At 39.7% G+C, this 23,427-nt stretch overlaps 1 protein-coding gene across 3 annotated transcripts in view; it reads left to right on the top strand.

Moving 5' to 3' along the window:
• Positions 1–17,147, top strand: part of LOC134659705 (GILT-like protein 1) — a 171,948-nt gene extending 154,801 nt beyond the window's left edge. For all 3 annotated transcript variants that reach the window (XM_063515398.1, XM_063515397.1, XM_063515396.1), the window contains 6 exons: positions 6,800–6,886; positions 12,008–12,139; positions 13,006–13,074; positions 13,392–13,496; positions 15,518–16,012; positions 17,012–17,147. In XM_063515398.1, coding sequence (XP_063371468.1) covers positions 6,806–6,886; positions 12,008–12,139; positions 13,006–13,074; positions 13,392–13,496; positions 15,518–16,012; positions 17,012–17,104 — 975 coding nt within the window. In that variant the 5' untranslated portion in view covers positions 6,800–6,805 and the 3' untranslated portion in view covers positions 17,105–17,147. The remainder of the gene's footprint in view (positions 1–6,799; positions 6,887–12,007; positions 12,140–13,005; positions 13,075–13,391; positions 13,497–15,517; positions 16,013–17,011) is intronic.
• Positions 17,148–23,427: the final 6,280 nt, after the last annotated feature.

Below are 23,427 nucleotides of genomic sequence, written 5' to 3'. Positions count from 1 at the left end.
TATTTCTGTTGCCGCTATAACAACAAATACTAAAAACAGAATAAAATAAAGATTTAAGTGGGGCTCCCATACAACAAACGTGATTTTTGACCGAAGTTAAGCAACGTCGGGCGGGGTCAGTACTTGGATGGGTGACCGTTTTTTTGCTTGTTTTTTTTGCTTGTTTTGCTCTATTTTTTGTTGATGGTGCGGAACACTCCGTGCGCGAGTCCGACTCGCACTTGGCCGGTTTTTTGTTTGTATTCATGGACATGCATTTATACTTACGTTGCAAAACAATAAATATCTCGATCACCTTGAACCATACTTACCCGTGTCCACATATCCATACATAATGATTTACGCATGTTATCTAAGGTAGGTACTCATAAACCATTGAAATTCAACTTAGTCATACATTGTTTGTATACGATTGTTGATACGATTGTTACTAAAATCGGGAAATATTGGTCAATGCCGTTTCGAAAAAAATACAATGCCTATATAAATTTAACTAACAATAACTGTGCCTAATTTTGTTTGAAACTCATTGATGTAACTAAAGAGAATAGAGCGATACCGCGGTATTCGAAAAAAAAGATCCGTTCTAGACTAGAGAACGATACGATATGTTGTAGTTTACATTTCAACTAGTTCTCTTTTGCAGCTCAATTCGGGCAAAAATGTCACTTTTACGTTAAAATATCGTAATAATATCTTGTGGAAATCGTTCAAGAGTAATCTTCTGAATCGCGGAAATGTCAAATTTGACAGGCTAGATCTTAAAATTATCGGTATCGTATCTTGGTGATGTCTAATAGATGTCTAGTTCAAAATCCGAATCGGGCCCATAGTCTTTGCTGTAACTAAACGTAAATGTCCCAGTCTGAACACTGTCCCAATAGTTGCCACCTTTCAGGTGCTTTCAGTCTTAATTCTGAGCAATAGATATAAATGACTAACGGGCTGTCAACTATTGGGATTAGGTGTCAAACACTAGAACGTTTACCTTAATCCCTTTTTCACAACAAGTTTGGAAAGCTGTATTCATTATTCGAAATCAGGATGCACACCACACCTACTTTCATTCTGAAGACGAACTTAGCTTACGTTTAGCTAGTGCTGATTGAATGAATAAATGAAATTGTATCCTCTAGCTAGAGTGCAAATTCATTATAAAGTTTCAGTTGTTTCTTCATGTTAGCGCGCTTGTATTAGTTTATTTGTATTAGACATGTAAATAGCTACAGCTAAAAGTTTTCTTGCAGTGGTAAATAGGTATTTTTTTTACAGTACATATGGTGCTACTTTCCCGAACTAGTGCGGGAAATAGCACTTTCCGTGCGTATGTCGAAAGTTTAAAGACTTTAAAGTGCCACATGTACTGTACGATACACGTGCGAATAGGTAATTCGCAACTCGTGTCGATTTAAAACACTCCCTTCGGTCGTGTATTATTTCATCGCCACTCGTTTCGAATTTCCTCTTTTCCGCACTTTGTATAGTAAATAACTATTCCACAACACCTATTCGGAAAAGGGTTTCTTTTCCTGCTAGGAGGGAGCAGTGGCACTTTCCTTCCCTGCTAAAAATCACAGTGAGAAAACTATTGGCGTTATTCATAAACGGCTGCTAACTTAATCAGTGTATGATCGTCGTTTGTCCCTATTTGTCGTTATGTCATAGAGAAGGAGAAACGGTAATCAAAGCTGATTAACTTAGCAGACGTTTATGAATAAGGGGTATAAGTATTGTCATTGAATCGAGCTGACGGTCAAAAGCCCCACTTTAATTTGATAAGACGCTTCCTCGTGCCGTCGACCTCATTCGGACCCTGCTCGTTGTTGGATTTATCTGGTTTTGGCCCTCCGCGGCTGAGTGGGTCACACGTAAGAACTTAACGTATCAGGTTCGTACGGGATACGTTAAACCATAAACGTACCTATAAGTAGTTGGAATTTTCAGAGATGATTCTTTCGGCTGAAACCCTAATCTGTTAAACAAAAGGCAGTTGTTTCTTTTATCCACTATGCTTTTAGCTTTACTAGTTTTATTACTTACTTGACTACATTGTCATGTACCGGACTGCCAACTTGAAGCGAACGGGTAGTGTATTTCGGACGATCCCTATTCGTTAAGGTCTGCCAGGTTTTCGCTCCTTTGTCAGGATTGCGGGGGGACTTGAAGAGTTTTTTTTAACTAGTTATAGGTAAGTTTTAAGTTTGGAGTCGGGCAGAGGAAAGGGAAGGTTATGCAACTTAGCTACAGCGTATTGTGGGAGGCTAATGGCCCACAAAAGATTTGGGAAAAGGGTTTGATGGGAGGATTTTTAAGAAATAACCGTCCAGGAATGTCAGGATTTTAGGGTGATATCCGGACGTTTGTCAGGACATATACCATTTTTATATTTCAACCCTGACTCAGAGCACTCGAGAACCGAATGTACGAGTACCCAATCTCTTGAATAAATAATTGATTTCCTCTTAAAACCAGACGTAAATAACTAACGTTCAACACACGGGTCACAGCTAGGTCATCCAACCTGTAGGTAATAAGAGACTGTCCAAGCAATTGTGACCCCAGAGGTTAGCGGCATACGAGTTTAGGTATAAGCATAACATATAGCAATAGTTGTGAAAGTATATTGCACTGGACGGTATATTTGTCCTCGATTTCGCTGTTTTGTCTCGACTTTAAAGGGTTATGTGAATTTTACGTACTTTTTAGTGTAATTTGATCGTAGCTTTCCAATCATTGACACCCTGGTCCCTGATATATGTTAACTAACAAGTGGGACATTATCAATTGCACTTTTTCACATATAAGGTAAACGTACTAATGCTCGACATGCTAATGCCCAATAGATGACACCCTGCTGTCACCTCTATTGACAATGATATAAGTTTCAAGATGACATGTACTGGGACGGCATCGAGCACCAGTACGCTTACCTTACAATTATACAGTTACTTTACAATAAGTAAGTATATAATATTCGTTCTGAATACTGAGTATGTGGAAAAAACAATAAACGTACTAATAATGGCATTTAAGAGTTAAATCCAGCTATGAGAAAGATCCCACGGCTATTGTACATTGTTTGGTTTTATCACAAATGTACTACTTTTATTACTTTGTGTACAGTCAGAAGTAAAAGTGGCTACAGTTACGCAAAATCCTAATTTAAGCGGTAATCGTTTACATATACAAAACGCCTATCTAAACTTAAATAATGTATGGAAATGCGTGATGTGTGTGATATGTGTGTGTGATGTGATGGATACAATGTGTGAGATATTTGACGAACCACGTAATGGACGAATCGCGACTTGGACGAATCACAATTTGGACCAACAGCTATCAAATCTTTATTTTCATTCCCGTCTGTCATCCGGATACATTTCTGTCGTCGTATACTAAGAGCATAGATGGTAGTATTTCTATAGATGTGGCCTACTGCGTGCCCCCGTAAGGGATAGACATAGATGACGTCACAAACCCGGGGATACCATATAGGTAAAAATTACCCCAATATTATCAAATATTGGGGTAATTTTAATCACGTTCGCGAGTTGTTCGCCTACGTAAGACGCAGCGATAAATAAAATATCAATGGGCCAATTTTTTTTTTATTTATTTAGAAAACAAACAGCCTTTTACAAATAAGTCTTACAAAAATGACTAAAAATAGGCCTAAACTTTCATACGTTACTAAGTTGACATTACAATGAAAAGTAAATAGGTTACTTAATTATAAATTACCCGTAGGTATAGTTGTGAGTACAACACGCAAATAAATTAAGAAAACAATGCAAAATATTTACTTGAAACAATTTTTCAATTACTAGTAAACAAATTATGCCGAACTTTGTTCTTGAAAACGGACAAACTATGAACAAAAATGTCTATATCATTAAGCGATTCATTATACATATTACAAGTACGCCTAAAGAAAGAATTTTTAGCATACTGTGTGCCACAGGAAGAAATAGAAAAGGTAGGTTTTCGTAATATGCTTTGAGCATATCCGACAGTTTTGCGTCGGTGCCCAGTTTCTCCTTCCGGTTGCTAAAATCCATTTAGCACGCGTGCCTGCATCTTGTGGAAATCTGGAGGTAATAAACGAAATATTCATTTTGTAATCTGTCACTCTTATTGCAAAATTAAGAATTAGTGCCTGCAGCATATCAATTAGATTCTCTGAGTCGTGGCAAAACCCCCTATAACGTTAAAAAGAATCCGTAATGCTTAAATAAATATAATTTACATTCTAATTTAAACACAGTTCAATTTTATTGTTCGTATATGTCCAGTTCTGCAGCAAAATTATTTATAAAAATGTTATTAAAATACAAAATACCCGAATTTTGGGGTAATTGTATGCATCACGGGCTGGTATCCCTCGAATAATAGCAATGCGACTAAATTGAATACACGTTATTAAAAGGGTGACGGCTTACTGTCAATATGCGTACGTAATTTGGTCGGTTAATTTATCAGGAAATATTTATAGGTTAATTTTTTTACCCGAGTTATTATTTACTGTAAATGCTTTTTCTACTCAGATTTTAATTGATATAGATTGTAGGATGCTGTTACTAAGCATGATAATGTGACCGAAGTATAAAATACTGTATTTACCTGTGAAATGTTACGTTGTCCTGTTTTTGCCGGCAGTCACTTGTACAGCGCAAAACTGAGCAATTCACCATATTTGTTGAATTGTTAAGTACCTACTACATGCACACGAAACACTGATTTCAATATTTTTCCTGATAATCTTTGCACTGTTCATATGTTTCACACCAATTTGACGTTTACGCATTGTTTGTATCCCACCATAAACTACGGTGGGGAATAAAAAAATATGAGACTGTGACAAAGACAAACAATAATAGCGCTTTCTCTGCTACTTCTAGTGAAAGATACATAAGACTATCCCGTTCTGTCAGTTATCCCCACCACTCATGCCATGCCCTCGACTAAGAGGCACTCGTCTTAGAACATTTTATTCTCAGAAGACTGCCTTTTAATATCTGACGGCATATTTTTACTTTTCGTTTGGCATTTGTCGATAATCGATTGTCTGACTGGCCTCTGAGTAGTTTTGATAGCGATGTTCTTTAAAGAAACCTTGCTTTTAACCTCCTAAGGCCCAATGTCCTACCTATAGTACGTTACCTATTCAGTTCGATGTAATATAAACCATGTTCAATTGGAACAGAGTCGCTTTTGCTTTGTTTCGTTCAATTTTCAAACAACGCAAAATCAACTCTATTTCTTACCATTTAGGTTCAAATTTCAATGGCAAATTTCGGATGTTTCGTTTGCATGGCTGAGCCGTAGGAGGTACCATCATCAGGCGATTCATCTGCTCGTTTTCCATTTTTTCTTAGTGTTCCAAAAGTGATTAAATTGCATTTTATAACTTCCGAGTAAAATGACTATGACAAACATGTAGGTCTGTAAAACTTTTGTTATGTGTGTATGTGTGTGTGATAATTGTTTCGTGTTTTTTCTATTTTTGGCTACGAAACCCTAAATAACACAGTCATTAATTCGCCATAAGTGCAGATTTTACAATCTCACTTCATTTGCCTAGATGAGAGGTGGAAGTACCTACCTACTTTTGATGCTGCCTGTACCAATCTGTAAAGGCAGATATAGATCATCATACCTGACATCAATTTAGTGTGAATTTGTGTGTGAAACGAATTTAAACAAAGATACAGCCTACGAGTTTTTAGGACAAAAGTTAAATTAAAGTACTTGGTTATTAAGATAATCCTACATAAATATAGAAAGGTCGTGTTATTCTATGTCGGTCAAAAATACTCGCTGCGTAATTTTTGAAGTGAAAACTTCTTTAGCGGCGCTGTGCACTTTTTGAGGTGGGGAAAAAATGTTAAACTCGAGACAGCGTAAGACGATCACGTGACCGTACGATTTAGATGGCCACTCATTTAGATGGCATTTAAATCAATAAAGAAAAAGTCAATGATATTACATGAAAAACTGTTACATTATGTCATTATCACTAGTGAGTTTCGCTCTAACTGGTATTAATAAAACTAGAGTACTACAGTGTTGTGCTTAGGGGTTTCAAGTAATTAACGCTAACGCTAGATGGCGTTAACCTCAATTATACATAGTGCATTTTGCACTAGTCATTGAGTTTTCGCTTCTGCCGGCACTCCCAGAGTGCAATCCGTTGTTTTTTTTAGAGATTTACCTACAATGAAACTAATTGATTGTCTTCCTTCGCGAGCTGGGTCGTCGCCTGAGTCATAGAGAAATATAGTAAGACAAGAGTGCTCACTCCATACATCAGTTCAGACTATTAATTTCAGTGTCTACATCTAGCATCGAGTAGCGGAACTATCAGTACTGCTACTTGACAATAGATGTAGCACCGACCGGAAAATCTTATCTCAACAGCATAAGACTTTCCGGTCGGTGCTACATCTATTGTCAAGTAGCAGTACTGATAGTTCCGCTACTCGATGCTAGATGCTAATAGTCTTTTTGGTACTAAAACTGATGTATGGAGTGAGCACTCTATGTATTTTTTTCTCTATGCCTGAGTGAAAGGGGCCTTGACCCCCGCTCCGGGTTCTTTCTGATGCAAAGACTGTCCATCGCAATACAACGCGGCAACGCAGCGAGCGTGATGGGCACCTTTGCGTCAGGGACAGCCCGGGACGGGTTTTAGTAAGTAGTTATTTTTTATAAGTAGTAGTTTTTTTTAGTTTGTATTTATATTTAAGTTTTTGCAATAAATGTTGTTTTTTATTGATTGTCTTGTGTTAAATTGTTTCAGAACAAGATGAAGGTCCTGCTGTGTCTCACCGTTGCCGTGCTGGTGTGCGGAGCGCTCGCCAAGAACAAGAAGAGCGAAGATAACAAAGTGAGTTTCCTGTAGCCGTACCACGAGTTGACTCTTAACGTTTACGTTAGCGTAAACTAGATCGCAGATTAATCTCGCTCGCACTCATGTATGGTGCAATAGAGCAGAAATACGATAGAGTTCACAGTCGTTAACGTGAAGAGCACTCTGTAATAGCAGCTGTCTTTCTTCAAGGGTCATATACCTACTTACCATCATTTAATATGATGAAAACGCTATAAGGGTCTTACATTCTTACGTTTAGGGCCACTAGTAGACATTCGCAAAACCGTTCACCGAGTTGAAAAGAGTGAGTCATATCTTTCGCTCGCGGTGATACTTACATATCACACATTTCGCTCAATTCGGTCAGTGGATCTGTAGACTAGCAGTCATATTGTTCCTGAGTGAGTAAAGAGAGAAATGTATAATTAGATATAGTGAAAAGTTTGCTGTACATATTTAATGAATAAACCAATAAAAAGAAAAGAAAGAAAGAAGTCAATCAATCAGAGACATACAGCCATAAGTGTGACCAAGATGGCGAGTCACGCAAGAGTCACGCGATACGATCCCGCCATGTTTTTTCCGAAACCCTCCGAATTCTTTCGGAGTAGTTAAATCACTCACTCGCGAACGACACATGTCGAGCCACTAGCGCGTTCCAGGGTTAGCCAGCTAACTCGGAGTTATATCACCGTTTTTGCAGTAGGTACAATTTAACCCTGTAAGTAGAAAAGTTAACTCCGAGTTAGCTAACACTGGAACGCGCAACCGTCACTACCGAAGATTTAAAAAAGGTAGTTTATTCAAGTAGGCATAGGTATTACAATGCGCTTATGAACGTCAAATAAAGCCACACCGGCTCCAACCCTACACCTGCCTCGAGAAGATTTAAATCCCCCCTCAATTTGTGGAGGGTATCCCAATATGGGACCGGCAACAAACTCGGCGGGACACATCTTTTCAAAACATTATTACATCTGTAAAGTACTTTTAAAGCAAGTGACCACACAGGACGCACAATACACAAAGTGCTTATGCAAATACCCGAGTAACGGCTAGTTTTCTACTTTCTCTCACACTCTTGAGAGTTTTAGCACGTACACACGTGCATTACCATCTTTCACACTGTTCACTGACACATTCTAGACCGTATTGCAACGACTTAAGATCCAACAAAGTTCAGAGGTGTTGCTGTTACATTACTCGTATCACGAATGAATTCTTATTGCCTTATTTTCACTTTTTGTATCCGTTTCAAGTTTTGACGCTGACTCTGTCTCGCCTATAACTTCGGCATCAGTGTTCTTGTTCTTGTCCTTGACTCCTTGCCTATTGAGCCAATCAATGGTCCTGTGTTCAAATCCCGGTAAGGGCATTGATTTGTGTGATGAACACAGATACTTGTTTCGGAGTCACGGGTGTTTTCTATTTGTCTAAGTACCCACAACCTAAGCCTTATGTCATACTGTGATTCTTAATTAGGTAGTAGCATATTTAGGTAGGTACCCCTACCTAATGATATCTTATAATATTTAATATCTGGGTGACCGAGCTTCGCTCGGAAAACATATAAACACTCGAAAATGCGCGTTTTCCCAGAGATAAGACCTAGCTAGATCGATTTTTTGCCCCCAAAAACCCCCATATAGTAAATTTCATCGAAATCGTTAGAGCCGTTTCCGAGATCCCCGAAATATATATATATATATATATAAAAATAAATAAATATATAAATAAACAAGAATTGCTCGTTTAAATGTATTAATAGATAGATTTAAAAAACGGTTTAAACAATAACACTATGTCATAAAGAAGTGGAGTCTGTAGTCGCAGATTTTTTTTTACAGTTGTGCACGGAGTAGCGTGAGTCATTTATAATCTTACAGTACCTACAGTCAGCAGCAGAAATTGCTAAGCGGGTCAGGTGTTCAAAATGAGCTTGACGCGACTTTATTGTTAAGAGAATAAGAGCATGTCAAGGTAATTTTGAACACCTCGCCCGCTTAGCAACTTCTGCTGCTGACTGTACACCCGTCACCAGTTAGGTAGTAGCAGATCATCCTTCCGGGTAGATGCCCTTTATTAAGGACAATTGGCTGCATCAAGCTTTGAATTGCTGACCTATTGACCGCCGACCTCAATGCAACATGCAGTTTGTAATTTAAACTGGGGTTGCCACTTACGCATCGAGCTACTAAACTATGCAATAAGATACTCGAATAATTGCACTACACCTAATCGAATCTAAAAATTTAAACAAAAATATTGGTTGCTAATCCGCGAAATAACAACGTGCTAGTCAATAAGTGCTAAACCGTTATATACTTACATTACTTCGCTATTTCGCGATGGGAGAGTATTAATGTGGTTAACATTAATTGCATGCAATAAACGAAGGTATTTGCTCTGCCACCGATTGACTAGCACGTTATTATTGAATTAGGCTCCGTTAATGATTTTAGAGCCAAAATGTAAAATTGATAGATTTAGTCGTTGAAATTGTACTCCTTTTGTTACGTAATATCTAAATAACAAGTATTGGTTTCTATTAACACGTCTTCTCATCTTGCCTTTTAATAATAAGGTCCCGAGCGTGCGTCACCGGCAATATATGGCGGGAAGGGGCAGTTTTTAAAAATTCATCAAACAATTATAGTTATAAATTACAAAAAATTATGTATAAAAACAGTTTCAGGAAATGTTGTAGATTGTTTAAGTATCAAAATTACGTTGAAATGAAGTCGATTTTCACGAAAAATGTTCACTTGTTTTGAAGTAATTTCTGGTAAAAATTGATTTCGTCTAACTTTCATTTACTCTTGTTCAATATCATATAACAAAAATGTAGTCTATGCAAGTTGGAGTACAGGATATGTGTAAAACAAAATTACCATTTTTAGCAGTCCAAACTTTACGAAATTTACAAATAAAATCGACTAAATCAGTGCTTTACGCGCGTTTACCTAAACGTCCATCAGAAAAAAAATCATTACTAATTTAGTGAATCAGTTTTCAAAAAAATGATCTGTACAAATGCAAGATAAGAAGACGTGCTAATGGATAATAGTACTTTTTATTTCTATTACGTAACAAAAGGTGTACAAATCTAACAAACTTTTACACTCACACATTCTTAGATTTGATTCACACACTTTTCACTACCACCTCACAACAACCTTACACATACAAGTACACACTCCTCTCTTTTTCCTATTCCTATTCTTATGTTTAATATAAATAATTATAAATTTTATTTCTGGTAACTCGTGATGCTCATGACCCCCGCGACACAGGCCATGCCTAGTGCGGGGTTCAATGTAACCTTCCTGCTAAACTTCAATTATGAATAAAAATATTGTTATTGTTATTGTTATTATTGTTATTTCATCGACTAAATCTATCAATTTTACATTTTTGCGTCTAAAATCGATACCGGCCTCTTAACGCGGATCACTAAAGCACATTTTTGGTTTTAATTCATATGGATTTCCGAAACACTGACTCAATTAATTAATCTAGGTACCTACATAGGTACGAGTACATACCTACCCAATTTTTTTATTAAACTACTACTACTTACTGCTGTGGCGCAACGACCCGAAGTGGATCCGCCTCAGACACCAAAGACCGCCACGCTACTCTGTCCAAAGCCGTTTCTGTCCAGTCGACGGCGCCGAGTTCGCTAAGGTCTTTCTGCACTTCGTCTCTCCAGCGGTACCTAGGGCGTCCAGACGGTCTTTTGCCACTTGGTACTCAAGAGTACGCTCTCCAGACTACGCGATCTTCCCCATCCGGACCACGTGCCCGAGCCATCGGAGTCTGGCGGCTTTCGTTTCTCCAATGATGTATAATAGTTTAGTTTGGGAACCGCTTACCGTAGGTACCTAACTGCGAATAGTTCACCGTACATCGTGCATTGCGTAGGCATTTACAACTTGGCAAACTAATCATATTGTCCTAGCGGTATTATTTTTAACGAGACATTTTAGTGCTAATATTTAATTAATAATCGGACGCTGCCCTCTGCACGCATACACTGGAGCTAGAGAAGACGTGCTGCAACTCACACCCGACGCAGCAGCGTGGCTCAACTGTTTAACCCGTGGAGCGCCCTAACAAGACACGTGTGATAGTAACTCCATACTATTCTTGGTTCGGGGCGCTCCACGGGTTAAATGTTGACCTATAATTGTATTGTTTTGGACATCTTTTATTGTTTCGCGATAATTGTAAGTATATATGTAATTGCCTATTTTGTAAAACATGCCATACGACTAAAATAAAATAAGTGCTAATATTTTAAAGTTAGATTGAGTGCCTTTCATCAGAGATAACACTCTTAAGTAGATATTTTTCATATCGAATTTGAGGAAAGTACATGGGAGTTTTATAAAACACTAGCGACCCGTCTCAGCCTCGCACGCACGGGTTAACTAATTAGGTATACATAAACGTTCATTCTGAATCACTCTATCTATTAAAAAAAACCGCATCAAAATCTGTTGCGTAGTTTTAAAGATCTAAGCATACATAGGGACAGACAGACAGCGGGAAGCGACTTGTTTAATTTACACTATGTACCTAGTAGTGATAATAGGCTACATGACTAAATTTTTTTTATGGTATCAATCGATCGGGTTTGTTTTTAGGATCAAATGTCTATATGGGACCCATTGCATTAAAGTAACACAAAAGTCAGAAATTGTAGTCAAAGTCCGACAGTCGCACTTCACTCGCGAAACGCCCTATACAAAACGGACAGAGGCCGTGACGTCATCGCCCATCTGGACCGCATCGCCCGTATGGACAAAACAAGAAAATTGCGTTTTTGTCGGTGAAATATTGCGTTTATGTATATAGTTGCTATACAATATTTTTTTGGATGAAATGTAAGGAATAGAATGGTACCCGGCTTACTTTTATCATTTTTGGAAGTTAAAAAAAACTTAAATTTTGAAAGTTTCAGGTCCTGTAATTTTGTAATTTTTCAATATTTTATTTTAATATCCACATTATTGTGATAAATTGCTCGTTTGCTATCTATTTTACTAGATTTTGTTATAAAATTCAACATGTGTCATGTGTCAATGTCATCATCCCTATTACTTACCTAAACCATACTGTCATTTGTTTCAGGTGAAAATAGCGCTCTACTACGAAAGCTTGTGCCCCGACAGCAAACGGTTCATCACGGAGCAGCTGGCCCCCGTGTGGCGGGACTTCAAAGGCTCCGTCAAAGTTAAACTGGTGCCCTATGGCAAGAGCACGGTGAGTGTGTAGTTCTAGAGCATATACACCGTGTGCCCCGTAGAATAGCGCTGTACTACAAATGCTTGTACCCAGACAGCAAACGGTTCATCACGGAGCGGCTGGCCCCCGTGTGGCAAGACTTCAAGGGCTCCGTCAAAGTTAAACTGGTGCCCTATGGCAAGAGCACGGTGGGTATATATTGTATAGTCCTAAACCCCGTATAAACATTATAAATCGATGCAGAAAAAATCTGCTAAAGTAGAACTGTTCCTTTTTAGGGTTCCGTAGCCAAATGGCAAAAAACGGAACCCTTATGGACTCGTCATGTCTGTCTGTCCGTCCCTATGTCACAGCCACTTTTTTCCGAAACTATAAGAACTATACTGTTGAAACTTGGTAAGTAAATGTATTCTGCTAACCGCATTAAGATTTTCACACAAAAAAAAACAAAACAACAAATTTTGGGGGTTCCCCATACTTAGAACTGAAACTCAAATTTTTTTTCATCAATCCCATACGTGTGCGGTATCTATGGATAGGTATTCAAAAATGATATTGAGGTTTCTAATATCATTTTTTTCTAAAGTGAATAGTTTGCGCGAGAGACACTTTCAAAGTGGTAAAATGTGTCCCCCCCCCCCCCCCCTGTAACTTCTAAAATAAGAGAATGATAAAACTAAAAAAAATATATGATGTACATTACCATGCAAACTTCCACCGAAAATTGGTTTGAACGAGATCTTGTAAGTAGTTTTTTTTAATACGTCTTAAATCCCCTAAATACGGAACCTTTCATGGGCGAGTCCGACTCGCACTTGGCCGCTTTTTTTCCATTTACCATTGTTAACCTAAACGCTCTTCATCATCCAATGTTTTTTTTTCAGCATGACAAGGTGAGCGGCAAATGGCAGTTCACCTGCCACCACGGCCCTGATGAGTGCTACGGCAATAAGGTAACATATGGATAAAATATCATTTCGGAAATAGGATAATCCCAAAAATCATAATCACTAATAGGTATTCCGTTGTAATAAGAGTACCTACCTACCTTTTACCTTTTTCATAACTATCCGCCACTTTTTACACGACTGCCCCAAAAAAGGAGTGTATTGTTTTTAGTGTCCTCCTTTGGGAATTATTAGTTACCTGAATTCACCCTATTTCGGTAAATGTCCATAAATATGATGAAATTAAACCCGAATGCGGTTCGAAACCCACGTTTCAGAATAGCTATATATACAAGAATTACAAGATCGTTCCAATTTTCCAGGTCCAAGCTTGCATCCTGAAGGACAAAGTCCTGGCTGACACGGAAAAGATGGACCTGGTCATCTGCCTCATGGGACAGGCCAGCCCCGACAAGTCGCTCGACACGGTAAGATCATCATGGACATTTTGCAGTAAAAAAAAACCGGCCAAATGTGAGTCGGACTCGCGCACGGAGGGTTCCGCACCATCAACAAAAAAGAAAGCAAAACAAGCAAAAAAACGGTCACCCATCCAAGTACTGACCCCGCCCGACGTTGCTTAACTTCGGTCAAAAATCACGTTTGTTGTATGGGAGCCCCACTTAAATCTTTATTTTATTCTGTTTTTAGTATTTGTTGTTATATAGCGGCAACAGAAATACATCATTTGTGAAAATTTCAACTGTCTAGCTATTACGGTTCGTTAGATACAGCCTGGTGACAGACGGACGGACGGACGGACGGACAGCGGAGTCTTAGTAATAGGGTCCCGTTTTTACCCTTTGGGTACGGAACCCTTAAAAACAATACATTATTGTAGATAGTCAGTCTTATCTGGCAGCCTAGCCAAGGTGACAATCGCTATCGCTTCGCCATCGAGTCGCTTTGTGTCTCTCTATCACTCTTCTATAGTGGCTTGGCTAGGCTGCCTGTTATTGTAGTGTCCACTCCGCACCGACTTCACAATGCCAAAGTGTAGCAGAGCCACTATAAAAGTCATTAAACTTTGATAGGAAATTAGGAAGTAACTCTTAAGACCAGTTCAGACGGCACAATTTTTTGCATGGTCTGATTAAATTTGTAATTTAATCAGGACGTGTGGACGCAAAAATGAAATTGGGCCGCCGATCCCACACTTGATAACTCATTTCATTTCATTTATTCAGTCACAATTTACACTTGATTCGACTGTAAAGGGGCCCACTGATTACCAGTCCGCCGGACGATAACGCGGCCTGTTGTACGGAACTGTGACCTTTCGCGTCTAACCAGGCGTATCTCACTCCGCGATTTCGTCGCTTTGCTGCAGGTAGCTAAAAGTACATCCGTTCCGCCCCAATTTTGGGGAAAGCCATAAGCCGCGCGTGGCGCTGTCGCCACCTAGCGGCCATATCTGTGCTGATCGTAACAGACGCGTTTTGTTAGAGAGTGAGTCTTCTGTACTTTAGTACTATAATTTATTCTGTGGTTTAAGAGGCCGGTATCGATTTTAGTCGCAAAAATGTAAAATTGATAGATTGAGTCGATGAAATTGTCCACCTTTTGTTACGTAATAGAAACAACAAGTACTGGTATCTATTAGCACGTCTTCTTATCTTGCATTTGTACAGATCATTTTTTTGAAAACTGACTCACTAAATTAGTAATGATTTTTTTTCTGATGGACGTTTAGGTAAACGCGCGTAAAGCACTGATTTATAGAATAGAATAGAATAGAAAAACGTTTATTGCAAAAACCATCTACATACAGCACCACACATATACATTTAAGAAAGAAGATCTTATACACTAAACAGTTAAAACTATTAGTAGCTAAAAAATTTAGTCGATCTTATTTGTAAATTTCGTAAAGTTTGGACTGCTAAAAATGGTAATTTTGTATTACACATATCCTGTACTCCAACTTTCATAGACTACATTTTTGTTATATGATATTGAACAAGAGTAAATGAAAGTTAGACGAAATCAATTTTCACCAGAAATTACTCCAAAACAAGTGAACATTTTTCGTGAAAATCGACTTAATTTCAACGTAATTTTGATACTTAAACAATCTACAACATTTCCTGAAACTGTTCTTATACATCATTTTTTATAATTTATAACTATAATTTTTTGATGAATTTTTAAAAACTGCCCCTTCTCGTCATATATTGCCGGTGACGCACGCTCGGGACCTTATTATTAAAAGGCAAGATGAGAAGACGTGTTAATAGAAACTTGTTATTTAGATATTACGTAACAAAAGGAGTACAATTTCAACGACTAAATCTATCAATTTTACATTTTGGCTCTAAAATCGTTAACGGAGCCTTAACTGACAGGCCGATATCGTCCGGCGGACTGGTAATCAGTGGGCCCCTTAAGATTACGACCGATCAAATGGAGGAATTAAATCGCCCGGGCTCTAATTAACTTCCTGTTACAGTGCCTCGAGAAGATCAGCAAGCTATCAGAGTCGACCAAGCTGAAGCAGTGCGCGAGCGGCACCCAAGGAGACAACCTGTTGGCCGGTTACGGAGACAAGACTGACGGCGTGCAGCGCCCTCTGGCGTTCGTGCCTACCATCGTGGTTAACGAGGTAAGGGACAACCAGGGGGACAGTCAGGGAGACAACCTGTTGGCCGGTTACGGTGACAAGACTGACGGCGTGCAGCGCCCTCTGGCGTTCGTGCCGACCATCGTGGTTAACGAGGTAAGGGACAACCAGGGGGACAGTCAGGGAGACAACCTGCTGGCCGGTTACGGAGACAAGACTGACGGCGTGCAGCGCCCTCTGGCGTTCGTGCCTACCATCGTGGTTAACGAGGTAAGGGACAACCAGTGGGACAGTCAGGGAGACAACCTGCTGGCCGGTTACGGAGACAAGACTGACGGCGTGCAGCGCCCTCTGGCGTTCGTGCCTACCATCGTGGTTAACGAGGTAAGGGACAACCAGTGGGACAGTCAGGGAGACAACCTGCTGGCCGGTTAAGCTTTGGATTCCTCCGAAAACGGTGCCGTAATATGACGGCCGCTATATAGCGTTGAATGACGTCACTAGAACGTTGTCTATGTAAACAAGATGGCGCGGTTTCCTAGACAGCGTTACGTTACGTTGACTGTCAACGTGATAGTTTCGTGAACGTTTTATTAGATAGCGGTGACGCCATTTTGAATAAATGATTTCGTACTACGATTATTTTCCTCTTCTGATGATATTTCATCCTCCAAGTAAATTATAGATGGTCAAGCAAATCTTGTCAGTAGAAAAAGGCGCGAAATTCAAATTTTCTATGGGACGTTATCCCTTCGCGCCTACATTTTTCAAATTTCCCGCTTTGACCTTGGTGGATGACGGTGTGTTATGACGCCGTGGTACTTTCCACATGTCGTCACCGTAAAGACGGCCGTCTTTTGCAGCCGCTATATGACGGCCGTCATATGACGGCACCGTTTTCGGAGGAATCCAAAGCTTTACGGAGACAAGACTGACGGCGTGCAGCGCCCTCTGGCGTTCGTGACGACCATCGTGGTTAACGAGGTAAGGGACAACCATCGGGAGAATGGGGTTGGCCGGTCGAAGTATTTAGCAGATGGCGCCATCATAGCTTGCTCTGTCAATCCCTAGAATTGTGTCAAATTTTTGTTTTTTTAATGCCCTGGGTGCCAGTACTTTAAGCCAAATCTCATAGACAAACAAGTGCAAACTATGATGACATCTATGCAAATCTTTGACAGTTGCCAACCCCATTCAAACTCTATGTAAATGATGTTAAAATGATAGGTACCTTGTTCGAATACTTCAATAAGTTAATACTATCTTTACCCAATCCATCTAGTTTTCTACCAATCCATCTAGTTCTAGCAGCAAAAAACGACTTTGCACTCGTGCAAATAACTATTAATTAAACTCGTAATAAAACCACTTTTCCGTTTACAGAAATTCAACCAAGAAAACCAGGATGCTGCCTTCGCCAACCTGAAGTCTGTGATCTGCCGCGTGGCCACCGGCACCAAACCCTCCGCCTGCTAACACTTCATACATACATACATACATACACATTAACTTCATACATACACACTAACTTCATACATACATACAAGATTTCAAATGTAAAGATAGGCCCATATAATACTGACCGAACGTTCTCGTTTGGCGTCCCTTAGTGTAAGGCCTGAGTGGACGCTCTTGTTGTGCGTGCAGCGGGGCGGGGCGTGCGGCGTGCATGTTAAACAAATGCAAGCGTATAGGAGCGGCCTTAGTGCGCGCTGCTCACATCACGCGTGAGCCCACAGCCACGCTGCACGCCCCGCCGAACGCTCCGCTTCGAGCGTCCACTCAGGCCTAACACTTAGTGGAATGCTGCAACGTGATTGGTTGATGAGTTATCATCACCAGCGCGATTGGTCGCAACTAGTTGCGTTGGACTGCACGCTTGGCTCGCATTCGTGCACAGCGGTGTCAGCGACCCCATTTTTGGTGCCCGTCTTTACGAAGTAATATATAATAATTTAAAGAAGAGCATAAATTAATTCATCACCAATGCACTTTGCACTGAATACAAACATTTTCGTTCAAGTTTATGTATATGTTTAAACTTCATACATCTACAAACATAGGTACATATATACAGGACTTTAAACGACGTAACGCTTTTACGACTATAAGTTAAGCATAATACGTGGATTCATGTAAACTGTCAATGAATACCTTCTGTCTTCTGTATATCTAAAGCTTTATAAAAAAATATCGCATAATATTTCTTATAAAAAGTTTGTACTGCCTGTTCTATGTGCAATAAACTTATTTTTATCTTTTTTATCTTTTTTATCTTTTATCTTTATCTTTTTATCTTTGAAAAAGTTAGTTTTGATAGCTGAAGTACCTACAGTGGTATTTTTTCTTATTTATAAAATCAAAACATCCAGTTGTTTTAAAATAAGTTTAGATTGTAAACATAGTTTTGTAAATTTTATGTGCAAAAATTAAATATGAATAAGAGTAATTAAATGTTTTATTTGCTTTTATTTTGTTGTTGACACCCCCCTAATTATTGGAATAAGTTGGCAATAGCGCAATAGTAACTTACCTACAAAAATAGGTTATTCAACCCCAAAAAAAAACGAAAAAAAAAAAACGTTGTACTGAGGTGGCAGCTGTCGCACAATGCTTCAGTGAAAATACTCCTGTTAGAAACAAATAAGTTTTCTAATTTCAATTATAACTTAATAATTCTGCTTGATAAAAGATTATAATAATAGGAAAACCGGTTTTCACAAAAATAAGCGTTTTCAATGAAACGACATTTGGAATCAATAAAACTATATTTACAAAACAACGCGCATATCCCTTAGTATTACGATATTTCACAAAACCTTACCTATATTTACAACAACTTAATACTAAGTGTAAGGCCTGAGTGGACGCTCGAAGCGGAGCGTTCGGCGGGGCGTGCAGCGTGGCTGTGGGCTCACGCGTGATGTGAGCAGCGCGCACTAAGGCCGCTCCTATACGCTTGCATTTGTTTAACATGCACGCCGCGCGCCCCGCCCCGCTGCACGCACAACTCGAGCGTCCACTCAGGCCTTACACTTACACCTCAGGAATACTCATTCTCATTTCAAAACTTCTGTCTGACTGATTCTGACTAACGACCATTTAATGTATTTAACATGTATATCTTAATCTTGACTGTGATTATGTACATATATTTTAAAGTTAGTTGGAGATTGTCAGATCATATTTCTATGGCTTAAATACATTCAATTTTCTACCTTAACACAAAGTAGAGTCACCGTGTAGATAGAATCTATTGGGTTAGGTAAGGTTAGATTTCGGGGGCCATGGTGGAAGCATGAATGCGCGACCCCATGATGCCCCCAAACGTCTGAGAGGCTGACGCCGGAGTGGGGTTTAGTGGGTATTCCCTTTCACTCCCTCTCGCTAGGAGAGGGGGCTGAAAGAGGGAGTCCACAGAACATATTAAAGAGGTTAGAATGGCTATCGCGCGCAGTTAGTATCGGAACCGGTGTCGCCGCTCGTTCCTCTCCACCAGGGATGTTGCGAATATCCGCATCCGCAACCGCGGAACTTCCGCATTATTTTCAACATCCGCATCTGCATAAAATCGATGCGGATTTAATGCGGATGCGGATGTGGAACAAGTCGGTACAGGAACGTCTTAGCATCGGCGTAAGTGCTAGATTGCTAGGTAATTTAGTCATTACAAAAAAACCTATTAGAAATGAGCAGTCAAGCGTGAGTGGGACTTAATGTACGGAACCCTTGGAACGCGAGTCCGACTCGCACTTGGCCCCGGTTTTTTGAAATAAAAATTACTAAAATGTAATATTTGACGTTTTTTATGGTACTATCTTGACATCCGCATCCGCGTCCGCATCCACGGATGTGAGCCTTTAAAAATCCGCATCCGCATCCGCATCCGCGGATGTCAAAAAATCGGCATCCGCAACATCCCTGCTCTCCACATTTACTAACACTCGCGCAACGGTAGTAAAAACTAGCTAGCGCCTTGTGTGCGTGGTGAATGGATACGCCTCCTTTAGACAGATTTGATGTCTGGCTTCTTAATCTGAAGGTTATTGTGGCGCAAAAAGGTATGTTTACTTCGTTTTCGGTCGTTTGCTCAAAACCGGCGGCGACACGTATAGTTTGTAGCTTTCTAGTAGAGCCCTTAGGCTTAGGCCATTTTAAAACACTGATGTCATCACATCGTCGAATCTGTCAGTATAGTTTGTAGCTTTCTAATAGATCCCGACGGCTAATCCTATTGTCTATTGTTAGTAAAACCGCACGTGCCACGTGCCACAACCACCTGCATAAAAAATCGCTCGTTCACTTTACCCAGGTAATTGAATTACAACTCCTATGGAAATTGCAATAAGATTCAAAATGAACTAATGGATAAATACTTTGTTACAATGTGTGTGGTCAGTACTTCGGTTACTGAGTGCCGGCGAGTCGAACGCTACAGAACCAGTCTAAAATGTGTCATCGAGATGCGTAACAAAGGCGCGTTATCGGAGAGCGCACCTACACTGGTTTTTTGAGCGTTGGACTAGCCCGCGCTCAGGTGCCAAATAGAATAAATAAGACCCTTTTTTGCGGGAACACCCAAATATTCCGAAATATGTTTTTCCGACTTTCATAACCTCGATTTTCATAATCCCGATTTTTTATATGTCCGAAATATCGAAATTACGACTTTGAAAACCACGAAAGAAGAAAACCACGACTGTGTTATTTCCGAATACTTAAAATCCGATTTTCATATGGACGAAAGCTTAAAGTTCCGATTTAGAAAAAATCCGAAAATATTTTTTCCGAATTTGTCTATTCCGAAAAATCATTGACCGATCGGAAATAAAGTAATTCGGTATTCAGAAATTAGATCTTTTGTAAACTCGGAATAATGAAATTCGTGATTTTCAAAATAAGACTTAAACGCACTTTTTTAAGTCTAACTAACCATAATCCGAATCGGAGTACCCCACTATCCACGTGGTCTTGTCTGTCCTACCCCTAGAGTGTATGTAAAAAGCCGGAGGAGCGGAGGGGAATCAGCCCTCGCCCGCCGTAGCAAAGCCCGGCGAAGAGGCTGCTAATGCCCGTAGCGCCGGAGCAGATGCTCCGTAGATGCCCGTAGCGTCCAACAAAAAAACTTTTGCCTAGGTTAGGTTAGAACTGCAACCCCACGAAAACAAACTGTTGCCAGAAAAGTGGGTTAGGTTAGGTTAGAACTGCGACCTCACGAAAACAAACTGTTGCCAGAAAAGTGGGTTAGGTTAGGTTAAAACTGCGTCCCCCAAGAAAACGAACTGTTGTCTGAAAAGTGGGTTAGGTTAGGTTAGAACTGCAACCCCCAAGAAAACGAACTGTTGCCAGAAAAGTGGGTTAGGTTAGGTTAAAACTGCGTCCCCCAAGAAAACGAACTGTTCTCTGAAAAGTGTGTTAGGTTAGGTTAGAACTGCAACCCCCAAGAAAACGAACTGTTGCCAGAAAAGTGGGTTAGGTTAGGTTAGAACTGCGACCCCACGAAAACAAACTGTTGCCTTAAAGGTGGGTTAGGTTAGGTTAGAACTGCGACCCCCAAGAAAACGAACTGTTGCCAGAAAAGTGGGTTAGGTTAGGTTAGAACTGCGACCCCACGAAAACAAACTGTTGGTCGCCGAAGGCGACCAGCAAGCCGAAGCTGCGTAGGCGAGCATTTATTGTGCCTGCGCTTTGATACGCAAGGGCGAAGGGGCTGCTTTGCCCGTAGCGCCGGAGCAGATGCGGAGCACGAATCGATAAATTCGGAATTAAAAAAATAGGGATATTTAAAATAGGAGTCACGTGGAATCGGAATTAAAATTTTCGGAATAATGGCATTTCGGAATTCGTGATTTCAAAAATCGTAAATGTTAAATTCGGTGTTTATCACTATCGGGATTTTTATATTCGGAATTATGTGGTTCGGAATTTTAAAAAATCGTCTTTTTTGCTATTCGGAAATATACACTTTCGTGATTTTCATCGTTCGTAATTACGACAGTCGGAATTTTGATGGGTCGAGCATTTAAAAAACGGAATAATAAAATTCGATATTCTAAAATTCGGCATAAAATATTTCGGAATTATGTAGTGTACCCCTTTTTTGCAGGTAAGTAGCACGTGCGGTTTTACTGAACAATAGACAATAGGATAAGCCTTCGGGCTCTACTAGAAAGCTACAAACTATACCCTGCTCGCATCGCCATTCTAACTTGTTATGTGAGGGAGTCCCACGTACCCCCCCCCCCCCCCCCCAAATTATGGCCTTCCCCATGGCCGGAGGGGATGCGTAAAAGCATTCCCCACTCCGACAAAAAAAAAGGTAAGGTTAGATTTGTGACTCATTGAACATACATACATTTATAGCTGTCACTATCTTTTTGATGGTGTACAAAAAAGTAGAAAATCAAATGTACCTAAAACAATCTGACGATCACTAACTAAAGGTAAATGTATCGTATAACTTGAAGACTTTCTCCGAAAAACGATATAATATCGAACATAAAAACCCTCATATTCAACCCTTTCACCGCCATAATAAGTTTAATACATCTTTCTAACCCTTTGAACGGCGCGGCGCCTGTCGTACGCGGCGCGTCATTGTGAACCTTTTGGGATGCACGAAGGTTGATATTGGGCTGTAGCCGCGCGCGTCAGTTGACGACCTTGCCGTTCAAAGGGTTAACCCATTCAGCGCTAATCACAACACTTCGTACAGCCATCAGGTATATTGGAGCGAACAAGGTGTTTACAATATCTGAACAAGCACTCTAACGCCTTGGCCCTTGATAATACAGGCGTGCTCAGATCTTTGTGAGCATCTTGGCCCCTCCGATATATCCGATGTACGTTTGTCTTTGCCTGTACGAAGCATTATAGCTACACACCGGGAGACTCATGTTATCGGTGATAACGTAGCGCTACGACCGCGGTGTTAAACATTGTCGTAAATTTTGACGGACGCGTATTTTATTTCGATGTCTAAAATAGTTTGTACAATTCGCAATCGATTAAAGTGGCAGACTATATAACTTTTCTATTTTATTACCATTTTTCTTAATTATTAACCTTTTCGACGCCGTGTCAAACACAAAAGCTGTCACGCTGACGCCACGTCACCGAAGTGTCAAAACTGAAATTAAACTTTATGCGTGTGCACGTAGGTCTATGTTGCTCTGTAGTTTGTGACCGATTAATCGGTCTTTGGCGTTGACCTGCGGTGCGGATATATCGGTCATTGGCGTCCAAAAGGTTAACAATGCTATCTTTAGTTTTTTTTAATTGCAATTTAAGTTAGTATATTTCCTTAATAAAAAAATCAATCAAGAAGTATTGTTAATCATTTAAAAAATTCATTAGTGCTTTGTCTTACGGCGGTGGTAGGGTTAAATTCTATTATTTACACATAAATATACAAAAAAAAAAAGAAAATATCAAAATGAAAATCAACATAATTCCGATTACATATTAGTTTCACTAAATCATTTCATAAAAACCATCACACGTAATTCATTCATTATTTTAATAGTCACAACTATTATTTCATTTTGAAAATTGATTTTCACTTCTCATGCTCAAAAAGTGCACCTTTATGTCGTGCGTAGACGACATAAAGTTGCTTATTATGTTCAGAGTGTACAACAAGGGCATAAACGTCCATTTTTACCCTCGTCTACTATTTCGGTCTTCGCTTCGCTCAGGCCAAAAAATTGCCTCGGGTAATAATGGGACACTTTATGCCCTTGTACAATCTACTATTATTCTATTAGCCCAATAATATACGCCATTTAGTTTTCGTATCT

Source organism: Cydia amplana, chromosome 25, assembly GCF_948474715.1.
Source record: "Cydia amplana chromosome 25, ilCydAmpl1.1, whole genome shotgun sequence".
Lineage (NCBI taxonomy): Eukaryota > Metazoa > Arthropoda > Insecta > Lepidoptera > Tortricidae > Cydia > Cydia amplana.
The sequence above is the reverse complement of the archived record's forward strand: the minus strand, read 5'-3'. Positions and strand labels throughout refer to the sequence as shown.